General features: G+C 50.8%; 1 protein-coding gene across 25 annotated transcripts in view; it reads left to right on the forward strand.

Annotated features, from left to right (window-relative positions):
- Positions 1 to 18,872, forward strand: part of TACC2 (transforming acidic coiled-coil containing protein 2) — a 213,132-nt gene that overhangs the window by 166,989 nt on the left and 27,271 nt on the right. For 12 of the 25 annotated variants that reach the window (XM_036898706.2, XM_036898710.2, XM_057506401.1 and 9 more), the window contains 4 exons: positions 7,790 to 9,101; positions 10,745 to 10,780; positions 12,896 to 12,956; positions 14,023 to 14,314. In XM_036898706.2, coding sequence (XP_036754601.2) covers positions 7,790 to 9,101; positions 10,745 to 10,780; positions 12,896 to 12,956; positions 14,023 to 14,314 — 1,701 coding nt within the window. The remainder of the gene's footprint in view (positions 1 to 7,789; positions 9,102 to 10,744; positions 10,781 to 12,895; positions 12,957 to 14,022; positions 14,315 to 18,872) is intronic. The other 13 variants (XM_057506409.1, XM_057506404.1, XM_057506413.1 and 10 more) reach the window with 5 other exon arrangements.

The following is an 18,872-nucleotide window of genomic DNA, read 5'->3' on the forward strand; positions in this document are numbered from 1 at the left end:
AAAGTGAGAACGTATTACAGTGTACGCGCCGTCCCCAGGCACCCAGGAAAGAGCGAGGGAAGGCCGTTGCTGGGAGCGTCTGTCATCCTCTGGGCTTCCCAGTCACGTATCCTGACCAGTTCTGGGGATGGTTTGCCACTTTGGTTCATTTCTTTGGTCTGTCCTTGTTCCTTCTACCTGACTTGCTTTTCAGAGCAAAGAACAATTTCCCTTCTTAAAATCAAACACATGAACAACACCTGCCTCTTTCTTAGATGGCAGTTTCTGAAAGAATGAGCATATGGAGGATGAAGAAGGGGCTCAGGAGGGGCTAGAGCTGTTCATGGTCATGAGGCCCAGCCCCACGGAACTTCTCATCACACCGGTTATAGTCATTGACCTCAGACTTTATGCTTCTCCTCCTTGGAAAACTACAGTGAGGCTAAATGAATGTGGAATGAATATGGATTGGAAATAGGGACACTTGTGGTTGGGGCTGTGTCGGCCTAAAGCCCCCTGGCTTGGGGTGTACAAAGATCCATTTGATTTGCTCACTTGTTAGAAAAGTCTGCTGTCCATCCTGCATGCAGCATGGGGCAGTACAAAGGGGTGTGAAGGTGGCTATGCTTGCTTTCGGAGTGGCTGGAGAACTGTGTGTCCTTCTGGGAACCACAGGAAAGAGAAGGCCAAAGGGGAACACCTGTTGCTTGGTTTTCCTTTGCAGAGTGCCTAGCATGTTGCTAAAGGTGCCAAAAGAATCACATGAAATAGTAGATGAGATTTTTTGCTGTGCATTAAGACATGATTTTTCCTCCTGGAAATCTACATTTTACAAAACAGCCAATTATCTGGGGCTCCACCAGCATGTCTGCACTCTCTGGGACAGGAGGGTGGGAGGCACTGGGTGTGCACCTTGCCTCTGCCCTTCATCTGGGCCAGGCCAGGATGTAGCTTATCTGAGCCCAATTCTCTTGCAAAATAAAAAGGGTGACTTATGAGTCCTCTGAGGTCCTTGCTCTGACCTTCCATGGTCTTGTGATCAGAATGCTTGGCTCCTGTACATTGTCTGTCTTATTAGAACTCAAAACCAGCCACCAAGGGCATGATTAAATGTCATATAATTAAATAATAGCTGCCTTTTAAGTGTGCCGGGCCCATGCTAGGTTCCTCATGTGTTTCATCTCCAGCTCAGGTGCGGGAACTACCCCCCCTGCTCGCAGCATCCCTGCGTGCTGGCGGGCATCACCTGCTTCCCCAGGGAGATGCAGGGCCTTAGGCTAGGGTCCCAGCAAGTGAGGTGCTCTGGGATCAGAACCTGGGCCTCCTGACTGTCTTCCATCTGGAAACCAGACCACTGTCTGTGCAGGGCACATGAGCTTGGGGTGTGTTTAAGCACCCCAAGGCGGAGGACAGGCAAAGCAGTTCAGTCAGCCAACAAGGGAAGCCTGCCTGTGAGACTGGAGGTGGGTTCAGCCGACCGCTGCCTTCCCTCCGGGGACATCGTCCTCCCTTGGAGCGGAGCCTCTTCACTCATCCTGCCAGGAGACTGTCGGTTATCAGGAAGGCCCGTGCTGGGGCCTTGGAGGTAGCCTTTGTGCCCTAGACCTTTCCTCTCTGCCCTGTGGGAAGTGTGGCCTCTGCCGAGGCACCGGTTGTGTGCCAAATGGCAGCTCATGGATCACCACCTTCAGATTGACTCAGAAGGGAGCTAAGGGCACCCGAGGGCTTCCATTTTGACCAGCCCCCACAGGGGACCCTGCCTGCGTACAGTCACTTGCCTTACTCCCCTCTGAGGTTGCTGTGCAGGGGGCCCCCTACAGAGAGACAGGGAGCCTCCTGGTCTTGAGCAGGGCATCCAGGAGCTCAGCCAGGTTAGGGCCCTTCCCAATCTTGGCACATACAAGAGTTGGGGACCCACAACTATCATTTTCTGTTACTGCTGTGCCCTGGGCTAGGTGCTTATGGGTTTTCATAAGAATGCCCAATTTACAGCAAGGATCAGAGGAGTTGAATAATGTACCTGGGGTTGCCCGGGCACCTAGGTGGGCACACCGAGACCCGGCAGGGCTCTGGGCCTCTGGATGCATGTGTGCTGGAGGCCCCTTCTGATAATAAGACAGAACAATAAATAACATTCAGGAGTGTTTTCTTTGCAGTGGGCACTATTAGAGGCCTGGCCTCTAATTTCTGCAGCGATTCGGGCGGTGTTGCTAGAGATGGGGAGGCACAGCAAGGCAAAGGAACTTTAGCCATGGTCACCAAGATGGTCAGTGGCAGAGCCAAGGTCTCAGCCACTTCTATGTGGCTCTTGAGCTCGTTGGCACTGGCTTCTCTTGAATCAGAACTGGGCATGTGATGTCACCCTTGCAGTCTGTCTTTGTGCCATCTGCTTCAGCTTACGGAGAAAGCTCTTTTCCCAAACTGCCAGCTTCATGCTCACCGTCACGCTTGAGGAAGGGTGGAAGGACAGGGACGCAGCGGCGGAAAGGATGGCGAGCGGCCCTGGTCACAGCATGTTTAGTGGTTACCCCTGCCGTCCCTTTCCCTGCCACCTCCGAGTGAGAAGCAGCTCAGTCTGGTGCTTATGCTGGGGCCTGGCAGGGGTGGCATGGCCGTTGGTCGGCAGCCCTGCTGGGGGAGAACTGGGCAGGACAGCAGGTGGGGTCTCCACAGGGAAGGCTGCCCGCCACTGGCAGTGGGGGTCTGGGGGGTGGGGCAGCACAAGTCAGCAAAGGAAGAAAGAAGTGACATTTTGTAGTTCAAGGCAGAGCCAGGACCCAGCCCAGGGATGCACAAGACGCAGCTCTGCACACCAGCCCACAGAGGGGCTATCACCCAGCTGTGCTGCTGGGTGCCCGTGGGGCTATGTCACTTCTTGCCCCACCCACTAAGTCCCTCTTAGGCTCTCCGCATCCTCAGTAGGCCCACTTAGCTGCTCACAAGGTAGGCTGGTAGAAACAACCTGGCTTTCATGGAGAATTTCTCCATCTCTAAGTCTGGTCAGTATTTGTCATTACCCACAATGCCTTGAGCAGCTCTGTTCTTTCTTTAGACTTTGGGAATTGGATGGAGGTTTGAGAGCGTAGATGTGTGAAATCTGAGACATCAGGAAGCAGCGAACACAGACCCATGGGAAGGGGTCCTCAGGACCCCTGAGATCTGAAGGCCCCATGGGTCTCAGAGAGAAGCCGGCTTCGCATGGGCCTCCTGCCTCTCTTGCTGGTCCATTTGGAGTTTAGTGACCACATCAGAGGGTGGGCAGCACTGCCTCTGACTGTTGTTTCACCTGCCCTGATGCCTCACACCTCTGAGCCACCTCACTCATAGGCAGAGGGAACCACAAAGACCAGTCCAGACCAATCCAAGCTCCCCCCAGACCATTTCTGTGGCCAAATACAACTATTGTCCCTGGAGGTTTTTAGAATTAGGATAGGTCCTGATAGGAAGCAGGTGAGGTGAACCAGCCCAGCCCCCAGACCTTCCTGGGCACGGGCTTCCTGTGAAAATGGGCTCCAAACCGCTACCCCAGCTGTGCCAGGTGGCTTCTCTAGGGACGAGTGGGATTTGGCGGCGGTTTTAATGGGCATCTCAGGTGTGGTTTATGATAGGCAGGTTTGGGAAATGTTGAATTCATCATGGACTTGATCTCAGTTGTCTACAGCTGCCAGCAAAATGCCACGTAAAGACCAAGTAATGCTCCATTTGTATCTAGTTAGCCTACTTTAAATGGAGACCCAGAATAAACATTATTAATTGCAGTAGATCATTATTTATGTACTTAGAAGATGTAAAAGCTGGACTTCCTAAGTGTAAGACCATTTACCCTGATACACTGGTTTAAGGCGAGTCTGGGAGTGCCGGGTGCCATGTGTTGACCCCTTTGGGCCCCTGGGCCCCTGGATCCCTGCCCAGGGTGGGGAGGGCAGAGGGAGGGAGGGGCACCAGCACAGCTGGCGGTAAGGACTCCGGTTAGAAATGGTCCAGCAAGGCCAAAGATGTTTCCAAACTCATTTGTTTTTAACCTTAGCTTGGGGATTTGATTGCCTAGCACTGGTTGCTCTTTCAAATTCATATGTTGAAGCCCTGACTCCAATGTGACTGTATTTAGAGTTCAGACCTTTAAGGAGGTGATGAAGGCTTATGGGGTCACAAGGTGGAGCCCTGATCCAGTCGGACCAGTGTCCCTGTAAGAAAAGAAGGAGCCACCGGGGATGCGCTCACACAGAGAAAAGGCCCTGCATGGACGGACAGAAGACCGCCAAGAGAAAGGGCTCAGGAGAAGCCACACCTGCCCACCTGCGAGAGGATGCGTGTGTGGTGGTTAATCCCCCCATGCACGGTACCGTTAGGGGGTCTGAGCTGACTGGTACAGCTGGGGGGGCGCTAGTGAGCCTTTGCTTGTGGTGAACCACGCAAGCTGATTCTGTTGTCAAATTGACCTGAAGCCTGGAGCCAGGGTCGCCCTTCCTCTCGTCTCCACTGCTGCGGAGCACGAGGCGAGGACAAGCTCGCCTGGGTGGATCCGTCTGGGGTCTTGTCCTTCCTTATCTTTGTGTCCATAGCATACCCTACAGTAGCTGACAGAGATGAGGTGCCCAGAGAATTTGTGGAATGAATGAATGAATGGTCTTCATGCAGGTGTGGTGTGTAGACATTTAATCCAGAGGGAGGGACTGAGAACCCAGTTGGACCACACTTGCTTTGGGAAATCAGGGCCTGCATGTGGCAGTGAACTTTTCTCTAGTCTAAGAAAGCTACCTTACCCAGGCCTCCTCAGAAAAGTGCATGGAAGGGCCCTCCCAGCCCCATAATGGGCCCTGTGGAACGGTCTGCTCTGGTCACCACATGGTAAGACAGCAGTTCTCAACCAGGGACTGTTGTGTCCCCCAGGGGGACAGTTGGCAATTTCTAGAAACACTTTTGGTTATCACCACTGGGATAGGGGATGCTAGTGGCATGTAGTGGGTAGAGGCCAAGAATGCTGATAAACATCTTAACAATGAACAAGATGCCCTCTCCCCCCATGACAACTGACCATCCTGAAATGGGCACAGTGCCAAGACTAAGAAACCCTGTAGCAAGACTAGGTTTCCTGGTCCGTGATGATTTAATTAGGGAATGTCAGTTCTAAAGAGGAAAGCCAAGTTAAGTAGGCAGGGAGCTTTGGGGAAAACAGTGAGCAGATGGTTAAGCCGAGAATCTGCTGCATGTGGCATGATTCGGGGGAACTGACATCGGAAGGGCCTCGTGTGGGCTTCCTTCCTTGGTAGTGGCCTGGGAGAGGGAAGGCTTCCTTGCTTTGGAAACAAGGCTGAGCCAAGGCTCTTCTCCTTCCTGCAAGGCCCACTTGAAAGCTCCTGGGCCCCTGGGCCTCTGGTCCTTCTGTGTCCTCTGAACCGTGTGTCCAGGGCAGGAGATGAGGTGACTGTTGATTGGAGGACGGGGCGCTTGAAGTGCCAAGCCCTGGAGGAAGTAGGGAGGGAGTTGATTTTAGAAAGAAGGAGAGGGACATCTTTTGAGATGGGAAGGAAGCAAAAGTGTTTTTGGGACTGAAGTGTTTTGAGGCAGAAGAATTGAGAGGCTTTAAGCAAGTGCTCCATCTTCCAGATGTGGGGAAAATGGAAGTTCCTATGGCCAGGATCCTCACCTGACCCTAAACTACTTGTTGATGTAATTGGCCTCCTGCTAGTCTAACGCTTCCATACCTATGGGCAATGAGCTATTATTGACTGAGTCACTATGTAAGATCTCTGCCCAGTGCTCTGGTGAGGCAGAGACAGAGACAGAGGCGGGTTATGGGCCTGCAGACTGCTGGGTGCTGATGTGATTCTAGTGCTGGACCTACTCTGTGAGAATAAAGCCGGGTGTAAACAAACCCTTTTACCCCAAGAACATTCTGTTGTCATTTCTTGGTCTCACTAAATTCATAGTAAACTTGCCTGGGGCTGAAACCTTCAGGCAGAACACAGGTTATCTGCTCCAAGTAGGCCCTGGGGTGGCATCGGATGCAGAGGGGAAGGGAAGGTTTCAAACCATGACTAGCTATTAGATGTGCTTCCAGAAGGTGCTTTCAATTCCAGAGGTGTTTATTGAGCCTGCAAGAGAGTGTGACTAGTTCGGGGAAAGCAAAGATAAATCAGACCAGTCCCTGAACTCAAGAGGCTTGCTGTTTCCTTGTGTTGGCATCTGCTGGACACCACTTCATCTCCTGGGGTTTTCTGCCAAGTGCTGCAGGAAAGAGATTTGCTTGTGAGCAAAATTTGGTAAGCATTTCGTGAAAATACTTACCACTGGGAAGTTTGCAGTAGTGAGCATGAATTGCTCGGAGAAGCCAGTTTAGGTTTAACTGAGCATTTCCCAGACCTCGTTTGTTTGTTGGGATGAGAGATAGGGTTGCTAGGTTTAGCAAATAAAAATATTGGGGGCTCAGTTAATTGTGAATCTCAGATAAATAATAATTGAGACATTGGACATATTTATACTAAACAACTTACTCGTTTATGTGAAAATCAAATTTAACTGAACATCCTGTATTTTATCTGAAAGCTATACCAGCCAGCGGTGGCGTGGGTACTGGAGGGCATAACCCCGGTCAGTGACATGCTTGGAGAATGCCATCCCAAGTCATATATGTGCCAACTCTTTAATGCCTTCGTCTGCAGACCACTTTGCAACATTTGCCCTCCTTTGTCTAGTGACACGTTTTTCATTTTCTGGCATTCTGACTCCCCAGGGCAGCTATGAACCCAGAAATGCATGAAAGGTGCCACATGGTGCAGGCGGAGCCCAGCATAGTGCATCCAAGGCCAGGCTGGCTGGGTTCCCGTGGAGCAGTGGGGTCACAAGGCGGTGGAGCATCTTTTGGTCAACATTTGGAGCATCACAGCATATTTTTAAAATACAGAGCAGCCTTGATGGCCAGCAGTGGCTGAATGGGTGGAGAAACTGGGAGGAAGCAGCAAAGAGAGGAGAGAGAGAATAGGTGAGAGGGAAGGCCAGAAACAGGACAGGGGATGCCTGGAGTAGTGACAGGTGGCAGACAGGGCAAGCTCTGCATAAAAGTTCCCCGTTATTCCTCACAGCAGCCCTGAGTAGTCAAGAACAGGCTAGATTATGAGAGCAGCTCATAGACATTGAAGGCTTACCATGCTCTATGTGAGTTATTGCTCTGTCTTTTTCTCCTGCCCCTTTCCCTTGCTTTAGCCACACTGGTTTCTGATGTCTCTGTAACATGCTAGGCATGCTTCTACCTCAGGGCCTTTGCACTTCTTATTTCTTTTGGCTAGGATGCTTCTGCCCAGATACACTCCTGGTTTATTTTGTTTCTGATCTTTCCTTAAATGTCCTTTCCTTGGAGGGCTTTACCCAACTACCTTATTTAAAAATTGCACTGTCCTACCCTGGCTTTATTTTACTCCACAGCACTTACAATCATCTGACAGTGTGCACATTTTTTTTTGTTTCTTGACTGTCCCTGGAGATGTAACTTCCAGAAGGTTTTTGTCTGTTTTGTCCATTGTTGAAACCCCAGTGCCCAGCGTGGTATGTGGTCCTGATTAGGCTCTTGGTAAGCATTTTTTGAATGACGGAATGATTTGAGCTATTCCTTGTCTCTCCCTTGGGGGTGAGCCTGTCAGGGTCTGGAGCTAATACTGGGTGAGAGCGGGATTTGGATCTGAGCAGTGTGCCCAGCAGGTGGGCTGGATTGGCTGGGGGCGCTGCGCTTAGAGAGAAATAGTCTGGCATGAAATGCGAAAAGCTGCAAAGGGTCCTGTGTCCTTCAGTGACTGCTTTGTCTCCGTTTCCTCAGGATGTGCTACTGAAAGTGTCTGTGTCCCTGATGGCCCGCGTAGCAGCTCGGTGGAAGGAAGTCCTTTCCATCCTCCCTCACACTCCTCCTCTGCCGTCTTCGATGAAGACAAGCCTATAGCCAGCAGTGGAACTTACAACTTAGACTTTGACAACATCGAGCTGGTCGATGATTTTCAGGCCTCAGAGCCTCGCTCCTCAGACTCTAAGAGTCAGGACTGCAAAGTGAACGCACGGAGGAAGTCCACGGATTCTGTCCCCCCCTCCAAGTCCACGTTATCCCGATCTCTCAGCCTGCAAGCCAGTGACTTTGATGGTGCCTCTTGCACAGGCGGCACTGAGGCCGGGGTTCCGGCCCCAGATGCATACAGCTCAGGCTCAGGCAGCGCTGCCAGTACCCTTAAGCGAACTAAAAAACCCAGGCCACCTTCCTTAAAAAAGAAACAGACCACCAAGAAACCCAGCGAAACCCCCCCAGTAAAAGAGACACAACCAGAGCCGGCTGGAGAGAGCCCTGTCCCCAGCGAGGAGAATCAAGTGGCCGAGACAAAAACAGAATCCACCAAGACGGAAAGTTCTGGACCAGCCTTATCAGAGGAGGCGCCCCTAGAACCGACCGCAGTGCCCAAGGCTGCCTACCCCCCGGACTCAGAGAGTGCAGAAGCGGCCGTTCCCCCAGCTTCTGGAGGTGGCAGAGTGCAGAACTCACCCCCCAGTGGCAGGAAAGCATTGCCTCTTGCCACGGCCCCGGAGGCAGTGGAGGTGACCCCACTGGAAAGTGGGGGACAAGAGGACTCCCCAGCCAAAGGGCTCCCAGTGAGGCTAGAGTTTGACTACTCTGAGGACAAGGGGAGTTGGGACACCCAGCAGGAAAACCCCCCTCCTACTAAAAAGATAGGCAAAAAGCCGGTTGCCAAAATGCCCCTAAGGAGGCCAAAGATGAAAAAAACACCCGAGAAACTTGACAACAGCCCTGCCTCGCCTACCAGATCCCCTGCTGAACCCAATGACATCCCTATTGCAAAAGGTACCTACACCTTTGATATAGACAAGTGGGATGACCCCAATTTTAACCCTTTTTCTTCCACCTCAAAAATGCAGGAGTCTCCCAAACTGCCCCAACAGTCATACACCTTTGGCCCCGACACCTGTGATGAGTCCATTGACCCCTTTAAGACGTCCTCTAAGACCCCCAGCTCACCTTCTAAATCCCCAGCCTCCTTTGAGATCCCAGCCAGTGCCATCGAAGCCAATGGAGTAGACGGGGATGGGCTAAACAAGCCTGCCAAGAAGAAGAAGACGCCCCTAAAGACGTAAGTTCAGGGGTGCAGATGGTAAGATCGGAGGCGGGCTGCGCGTGGCTGTGATCCTCAGCCACGTGCCTGGATACACGTGGGCTGCCCTGACCCCTCGCACGTTGGCCATAGGCCGTGTTCGCAGCTGCTTACCCATTCTCCTTCCCTCCACACCCACAACAGTGGCATTTCCCATCCATATGTCCCTTTGGGTCTAGATTCCTTGACCTTTTGCCTTTATAGGTTGGTGGTCTGAAGCTTCCCTTATAGCTGAAGACCTGACATTCATTTCCAGAGGAGTGTGGGAGATTCCACAGAAAGGGAACAGTTCAGTAGAGACATGGCCAACTTCCCTTTTGGAGACTTAGCCTTTTCCCTGAATAGCATGTGAATTGCTTTTCGGAGTGGCTAGAAGCTAGGAGGTCTGCCCTTTAAACTATTGTTAAAATGTTTGCAGTATTTGTTTCTGCTTATTCATGAGACATTAGCTCAGGAGGTATACACAGGTGGTTCCAGGAGGCCCCAGGGAAGGGCCGGGCCTGGGCCCGGGCCCTTCTTTGTACTCTAACCAGCCCATAAGAAAGACCTTTGTCTCCATCCCTTTCTCTAGTCATCTTTTGCAGACAAGAGTTCAAAGACCCTATAGGTCCAGAAGAGATCAATGGAACCTGAAAGGGAAAGGCAATCCCCCCAATTCCCCAGAAGGTCATTATAATCAGGTCTGCTGTCCACACACGCTTGTCAAGTGGATTGTCCTTAGTACTCCACATTCATGCTTCTGGAGTTCATTGCAAGACCAGCTGTCACCTGGATGGCTGCAGGTCTGCTGTCAGCGCTCTGGTCCAAGCGCAGTGTGTGGTTTGAGCTCGGGCCTCTCTCCTTGCTCTCGGGAAGTATCGTCGGTAATTTCACAAGGCCACGGAGACCAGTCTCCTGGCGGCAACTCAGAACAGACCATGGCCACTGGCCCCAACTAGTCTGCCTGGCATGCATTTACCTCCCTCTGAGCGCTGAACATTGGAGAAGAACCCAGGGCTTTCTGAGAAGAGGTCCTCTCAGCAGGCTTTAGCCTTGGACCACCCTGCCGCTGTCTGGTGGAGGGTGGGAGGCAATTCCGGCCCAAAATGTGAACTTCTCTTAGGGTAAAGGTCAGTTACCCATCCAAGCCCTTTCTAGAGACTCCTTCGAACTTGTGTCGGAAGCTTTATTTTAAGCCTCAGATAGGAAAAGTCTGAAAGGCCCAGACCATGAAGCCACGTTCTCTCCTTTTTTGGAATGAAAACTAGCTTGTAGCCACCGCTGCCCCCCCCCACTTCCCCACAGATCGCTTGGCTCTATTCTGTCCTGTCACTGGGGGCCCACAGAGGTTGGGGAAGCCAGCGCATCTCAGTCTCACCTCTAGTGCCGATGGCTTCGAGTCCCACGCTGGGCTGGCAAAGCTCTTTGGCACCAGTGCCGTGTGGGATCATTGGGACCAAGAGGCGCGTCTCTGCTGGCCTGTCTGCAAAGCTGGGCATTGCTGGGCATTGCCCACGCTCCCGAGCAGGAGCTGCAGTGCTTGGCCGTTGTATCCTAACCCATGAATAACCAGTTATCTGCAGATTTATCTTTTTGTCAGTTCCTTCTGTCTGTCTCTCTTTTTCTCTGTCTTCTTGTCTTAGGATGGTTGAAGATGTGATGTCTGTCTGTTCTCTGTTGTAAGTAAATTTAATGCAATTTGCCTCTTACTCTCAATGTGCTTTTTGCTGCCTTTTTGTTTTTTGCTCCCAAGCTCTTTTGATTGCCTTTCCTTGGCTGCTGCTTACATATTTCTGTGGTGGGTCTGGGAATGACGGGGGCACAGGGCTTCCCAATAGTAGAGGTTATTTTTCTGTTTCATAGTGATAAGCATAAGTGAAACTGCTTGGCTGTGAAAACGTGATTATTCCGACATCTGCCTGCTTCTCGGGAATGGAACTTTTTCCCCCCTTGCATATTGGATGTCTTCATCTGAAACTCATACATTTCTTTTTTAACTTCCATTTCCATTCTTTCATTTTAAATTGGACTAGTGGGCGATTGCTTTCAAAGTACTGTGGCTTCATGTTAAAATAACCATCCAGTCTAACTACAGGCGGCCACTGCCGTCCCTTGTTCTCGCTAACGTGGGGGCAGACATGTTTGGACTGTTTCAAATTGCGACCTGCCAGAGCCCCCTGAGATACAGGGTCAGCTCAGAGTGGAGCACACAGACGTGAGAGCCATCGCCAGGCTGCTCTGGGCCTGCATCCTTAGTCACCCAGGACCAGGCTGGGCATCAGCATGCCATCTGTGGGCCACCCTGCTGGGCGTCAGTGGAACAGAGCACCATCTCTCTACCTGTACTTTACCTTCCTGGCCAGGAGGGATCTTAATGGGCAGCTTCCGGGGCCCAAGGAGAGGAACCTTCTTTGCCTCCCCATCCTTAACATGGGAAGCTAGCCTGGTCATATGCATCCAGCAGCCCCAGGGCAGGGTTGAGTCTCCCAGGCTCTCTACTGCCTAAAGTATTTGTTTAGTATTTTAGAGCCATTTAGCAACTGTGAGATGCAGAGTTATATATTTATATGCATGAATGAATATATGCTTCAAGCTGTGATTTCAGTGTTCATATGGCAAATGCTATAAACGCTGTAAATAACCACACGTACAGTATTTTTTCATGACTGGATGCCATTGTTGGAGTGTTTTAGTGGAGAGAACACAAGGAAGGAACTTGAGTACCAAATTCTCTGTCCATCTGGCTTCTGTTTAGAGCACGGCAGGGTAGTGGGATCTGAGGTGAGGGGAACCCCCCAGAGCCCTTGCTTTGCTGGGGCCAGGACCATACCACAGAGGGGCCTGAGATGCGGAGCCGGGAGGAGGGCCTCGTCTTCAACAGAATGGAAAACCTCCATTCTGACTGGGGAAAAGACCCCCTAGTCACCCAGTGGACTGGCCAGAACTGACCTCTTTGGGAGTCTGACCTGGTGTTTCCTTTGCCTCACATGCTATCCTCCTACCCCCAATTATTTATATGAAGGAGAAAGAAAGGGAGAAAACCATAGTTAGGAAAAGACATTTAAAAAATCATCTCATCCCTGAAAGGTGTTCTTGAGATGGGTTGTACTACAATGTGAGTGCATTTTACACTGCTGATCTGCACGTTTAAAAGTGGTTAAGACAGTACGTTTTATGTTCTGTGTATTCCACCGTAATTTGAACCACATCTCGCCCCTGGCCTGGCCGTTAGTCAGAACCTCACCAACCTGTTCAGAGGTGCTGGATCTGTTGAACTCAGAGTTCTGGGGCAAGGATGGACTCTGTCAGTTCTCCCTGAAGACCCAGAACTTTCCTTCCCATTTCTTCACAGCTCCGTGAGCTGTTACATGCTGTCGGCTTGCCCGTCTGCAAATGGGATCCTGTTATAGTGTCTTGCACCTAGATCCCCTCCCCCATCTTAGTGGGTCCAGATATTCCTGGATGAATCTGGATACATTAATCTACTCGCCAAAATTTGCTTTTTAAATAAGAACACCTGGCTAAATTTAGCTTCATTTTCTAGGTCAGCTCTCCAAAATGGCATCTCTTGAAAGATTTCCAGCTTGATGAATCTTTCCCTAGGGGGAAACAGTTATAGTTGTTAAGTCAGAAGGGCCTCTTGGTGTGAGCATCTTTTAGCTGGTGTTGGAGCTGTGTAGACAGGGAGGTGGGGGTGGTCTGGGCCAGACGCTCAGCAGAGGTGTGGCTTCAGTCTGCTCTGGAATGTTCTGTACCGCTGTCTTTTGTGTTTACATTTTCCATTTTGTTTCCAGTGACACATTTAGGGTGAAAAAGTCGCCAAAACGGTCTCCTCTCTCTGATCCACCTTCTCAGGTATGATGTTCCCTTGATATTTATGCTTTTGTCTCTCACCTGGGAAGCTAAGGCTGGTATTTTTATTCCCCACTAACCAACCGAGCTTTCTTTTCTGCTCCTCTTGGGCATGTTTCCAGCACCCACTGCTTGCCTTCTCTGGGGAGGGTCCCTGGGTGTTGGCAGGATTCTTTCGGTCCCTCCCCTTTGGAGAAGATCAGAGCATGTCCCAGGAGTAGGAAGACGTTCCAGAAAAATGTTAGTTGGATTCTGTAGCATTTGTGCCAGTTCATTCTGGCCAGTTAGCCCGTTGAGAACTTATGTGAATATCAAGCTGAGGAAGTGTGCTGAGCTAGAAGAATATATAGTGAGAACTGAATATATGTGAAGAGCACTGGTTTATGTAACCAAAATCAGTGCAGAGAAGGAAATCCATCCCTGAAAGCCGGGGCTTGGCTCTTTTTTCATGCAGGTCTCTGTCTCCCTTGTACGAGTTTCTCTACCAAGTATGTGCACACCAAGGAAGGTTATCCTCAAGCATGTCTGCCAGGCCATTCAGGGTCTTAACACAAGCAGACCTCCCACAACCCAACTGAACCAGCCGAGCCCCTAACATTTCTGGGCTCCCCTCCTGCCCTGCTCAGCTGCACACTCTGTGTGGTAATGGAGATAAGACCTCGTTTCTCTACCTCCAGTGACGGACGTGGGGATTGTTAGGCTACGTTGATCCTGATGTGCGGGCCCTGGAGCACCAGTGGGCATAGCACAATAGTTACAGGAATAAGTGCCAGGAATAAAAGTGCCCATATTTTTCTGAAAGTGAATGAGCAGAAATGTGACAAATAACCAGGACACAAAATCTTGATTTTTTTTTTTAAACCCATGCTCACTCTTTGAAACAAGCCATCAGAAAAGGGAATTCATAGAGGAAAGAATGTGTTTCTGTGAGACCATTTTGAGTAGAGTCTGAGGACATGAAAAGGATATGATGGGCACCCATCCTGGCTGGTGGGCACAGACTCGTGGGAGGATGTGGTTTGTGAGGCCGAGACGGTGGGAGATGCACATCACTATGTTTTGCTCACAGGACCCCACTCCGGCGGTCACACCAGAAGCGCCACCTGTGATCTCCACGGTGGTCCACGCAACCGACGAGGAGAAGCTGGCAGTCACCAGCCAGAAGTGGACGTGCATGACGGTGGATTTGGAGGCCGACAAGCAGGACTACCCGCAGCCCTCGGACCTGTCCACCTTTGTGAACGAGACCAAATTCAATTCACCCACGGAGGGTAAGCAACTCGGCCAGCCGGACCCCCACCCTGCCTCGGAGACTACTGCCCCTAGGGAGCAAAAGGCCAGGAAAGAAACTTCTAAGCCAGGTAACTGTTGCCATCAGCTACCATCTCTAGTGCACTTGGAGCTAAGGCCGCTTTTTAAAACAGCCTGGGGCTTGCAGCCAGCTGTAGTGGGACCCTAAGATGCCTGCTAAGAGCCAGCGTAGCACCTCTGGTTCCCTTGCTGAGCTCACTTGAGCTTTGCTCATTCTCGGCTTATATGGCTTACGTCCCTCAGTGACTTTGGAAAACACACCCAGCCCCGAGGAGCATCATTCAAGTCAATGCTCGCTATAAGGTCAGTCTTCCTGGCATCTCTGTGCTCCTATTCAGACCTGAAACCGGAGGTTCACCCAGACTTGCCAAGGAGAGGATAGGCCCCCTGGCTTGTTGCTTATTCCATTCATTCCTGCCTTCCTCTTATGTGAATTCACTTTCAGTGTCCTGCCTGATCCTTTGGCTTGACACGTTCATATACCTTAAGTCAACACAGCGCGACTGGGTGAATCAAGATTCCTTAAAATCGCTCACCCGCTAGCGCTGGTTTTCCTGTATCTGAGTGTCGGCTCCCGTAGCTCCTTCCTTGTTAGGGAAGCTGACGGGAGCAGCTAGAGCCTTTCGCAGGAGGGACCGATCCCTTTCCAGATGGAAGGCCTCTGCATTCCCAGGCTTGAAGTGCCTCTGCCCCGGCCACTGTGTGGGGCTCGGGAACTGCGTATCGGCCACTCTGCACTGTTGGGATGGTTCCAAGTTTCCCTTTTCAAGATCCTGATTTCTAACAATTAAAAAAAATGGAGTAGAAGTCAATCTGAGGACAGTTGTACATGAAAACCTCATCTCCATTTCTTTGCTGCTAATAAGAAGCCATCATCTCCAATAAATGACCTCCTGCTCCCCTCTGGGTGGGGCAGTGGTGAAACTGAGGTCAGTAATTTTTCCTCACAGTGCAGATTGCTTCCCCTGGAGGCTCTTCCATGACCAGGCCTCTGGGTGGCTTTCTTTGCACCCGTGAGGTCTCTGAATGGTCCCAGTGAGATCCATTTCAAGGGGTTTTATGTCTGGACTTTGGGTGCCTGTCTTCCCACTACACTGCCTTTCTGCAGTTTGAAGATGAAAAGAGGACCCAAGTCTGTACCTGGACTTGATGGCGGTGTATTTTTGCAGAATGGAGCCTTTCGGTGAGCTGTCCTCCAGTTGGGCCTCTGGCTTGAGGTTTGGGAGGCTTAATAGCCGTCTCACTCCAGCCTGACCCCAGGGCCCTGCGACCTGGCCTCCACCTTCCTTTAGTCCTTTTTTTCTGTACACGCACCTTCACCTCTACACATGCAGCTGGCCGTGTGTCCCACGGGGTGGCACCACTCTCCCAGGGATACCCCCCCAGCTGCCTCTGCAGTGGCTGCTGCAGGCTGAAATGCCCCCCGTCCTGTCCCCCACACTTGTCCAGCCCGTTTCCAGCCCTTCCCTGGACATCTCCTCCATACTGCCTGCCCTCATGCTTGGCCTGGGCCGCTCTGAAGTCCCCTAAGTGTAATGACGATTTGTGGGCATCTCTTGCTTTCCTGCTGGATTGTGTCCCCTGAAGTGACAGCATGTGAGCCACCTGTCCCCACACCCCTTCACATAGCAGGGGCTGAAGACAGGTTTGTGAGAAAGGAAGTACAAGGCCAGGTAGGTAAACAGCTTCCTGTCAGCACAGTCTGATCTTTGCATAGACGTGGCCTGTGTGAGGAAGATGGGGTTGGGTGTGGGATGTGACATCCCAAAGGCTGCAGCATGAACAGTGACCTTGGCCATTTTGATAGCAACTGTGGTTTCTGCTGGGTCATATCTCTTGAGGCTTGGTAAGATACTTCTAAATGTTAGAGAAGCATTTAGAAACCAGCCTCACCTTGGCATTGTAGAGAAGAATCAAAAGGCTGATGATTTGGGACTGTGTGTGTTTGGGAACCAGATACAAGCATTTTTTAATAGAAAATACAAAGATCCTAATACTATTTTTTAAGTTAATGGATGCCTCATTCAGTGGTAACATCTTGAACATTGAACTGAAACAGGCAACTCACTTGCTCAGTAACATATTTGATAAATTCCCTGCAGAAATTCGACAAATAGGTAAAACTGTATGTTTGGAACAAAACTCTGTTAAAACTTCCCCCCTTATAAAACAGTTGTAAAGATTTGGGAGGTCCCGACCATAATCACAGCTGGTGGGGGCAGTCGGAAGTCCACCATCCGTGTGGATATAGGACAGTTCAGCTGAGGAGGTGCTGACCCCGTGTTCACCACTCTAAGATAGGCTGGTTCCTTCCAGCAACTGTTTGCAGAGCCCTCTTCCCAGGTCAGCCTCCCTGCTAACCCCCTGAGGCCAAGTTCAGCCACACCAGACACACGCCTGGGGCTGCTGATGCGGCCATCAGAGAGCCTCTGACCAGGGCTGTAGCCATGACTGAAACTTTCTTACCCTGAAGTCGCAAATCACAGGAAAACGAAGCACTGGGTTAGAAATAACAATTACCATTTGAACACACGTTCCCTGCAATGTGAATCCCCTAAGTCACAAAGCTAGGCAGGAGCCATCACTGCTGGGGCAACACAGTCTGAGCTGTGCTGCGTCTTACGTACATGATTTCATTTCACCCTGCCAGCTCTCGAGAGTGGGTTTCTGCTCTTCCCCATTCAAGAGTGAGGAAGCGAAGCTTTGAGCTCTTAAGACTTGCTGAGTGTCCAGGGCTAATCCGTGTAGACCCGAGTCTGCCTGACTCTTAAGAGGCCGGTGCTTTCCCGACACACTGTGTGAGCATCGCTCAGGCTTCCTTTGGTCGTCTGTAGAATGAGGGCGTTGAACTGACCTGTGTTTCTCCACCTGTGTCTGCAGAGCTTCGGGTTGTCTTAGTATTTCAAGAAATCTGAATGGAGTACTTTAGAAATATGTCCAGCTAATAAAATCATGTGTTTGGGCTATAATTACATCAACGACTGTGGTGACACTGATCATCTCCCAGTGATTGAAAATTCAGGTTGGCAACGACAAATGTTTTTCTTTGAATGCTAGCTTAACAAGGGCCCTTTTCTAGAGCAATCTTTGGAAACACGGTGCTGTGGGAGAAAACCTACTCTGTGTGGCCCATAGGGATGACAAGGTTAGGAGCCGTTGGGCCACCCGGCATCCGAGACCTCTTGGAGCTCGGGTCCAAGAAACCCTGAGAGCAGTTGTGTCCAGTTCACAAGCCTGGATGGCCTGTTGATGACCACCCAGTTCCTTTGCTTCCCTTAACACAGACGCAGCCCCTCCCTTCTGCCTCTAACAGAGGGGGAGGCATCCTTCTCAGGAGCCTACCCGTTCTTCAGTGGTGGGCACCACTACTGTCACACTACAGACATTAAGAAGTAAGAAACACATCCTTGTCCCCTTCCAAAAGGCTCTTACCACCTCTCATCACTTTTGTTAAAAATTCCAGAAATATTAGCAGTGAGCAATAACACACCTGGTCACAATCCCTTATATTTATATAGCCCATGTTTGGGCTTTTATCCTACGTCGCTTCATTTTGTTCTGCAAAGCGCAGGCATTTTGAACTCCATTTTATAGATAAGTTAATAGGTATGGAGGAGCCTGCAGGTTGGCTTCCTTGATCCTGGGAACGGCAATCTGGACTCAACGACATCCTTCCGGCTTCTGCCCAGGGCTCTTGCCAGTCCCCTGGCCAAGCTCTGGCATGAGAGTCACATGAAAACAGCAGTTGGGCCCCCTCACTGGGCATTGCCCTGGGGTGAAATAATTACCAAGAGCAGCCTTGGCTACTACAGGACCCATTAGAAATAACTTTGGCCTCTTCAGCCTGAAGCAGCACATGCTCAGACAGTGGCTTCTTCTTGTCTTAGATGCGAAGATGTTTCATTTGTGTAACTGGTGTTAGCCTCCTGGCCTGCCAGCTGTCTGTGGCATGTGTTAAAAGTTCCTGGCTCCCCCCTCCATGCCCACCTCTTGAGGCACAGAATTTAAAGCAGATGCATGAGAAGTTTCCTCACAATATTGGAGATCACCCTTACGACAAGAAGGTGCATTTGTTTTCCTTGACAAATTATAAATGTGAATGCAAATGGCTATGGTTGGAAGTTTCAGGTCTTACTCTGAAGAAACACCTCCAGGCATCCCTAACCTACCTGGGATTGAAGTTCCCGGGTAGAGCAGGGGGACAGAGAAGCCCCCGGTATTGTGCTGTGATCTGCTGTCTCTGAGGGGAGGAGGGGACCCTGGACAGGAAGAAGGGAAGCCCCCTCGGCACTAGGAAAGGAGGCAGATAAGTGAGCTCCGTGACCTAAAAGTCACCCAGATCAGCTGCCAGGACAGAGCTCGGATTCCAAGTAGGATACTTCATGAGGCGAGCTGATAACCGGAGCCAGACGCTGACCCAGGCCACCAGTCGCTGCAGAATCTCTGTGGTGGCCCTTAGCTTGTTTAGAGCATTGTGGGCGCTCTGTGCTGGAGGTTTCTGTTAAATAATTGAGGGTTATAAATGCCTTGGCAATAATAGTGAGACCTTGGAGGAGGAGACAGCTGATTCACTATTACTTTCTCAACTTTCACAGCCTTTAGTAGGGC

This window comes from Manis pentadactyla, chromosome 8 (assembly GCF_030020395.1).
Source record: "Manis pentadactyla isolate mManPen7 chromosome 8, mManPen7.hap1, whole genome shotgun sequence".
NCBI classification, from domain to species: domain Eukaryota; kingdom Metazoa; phylum Chordata; class Mammalia; order Pholidota; family Manidae; genus Manis; species Manis pentadactyla.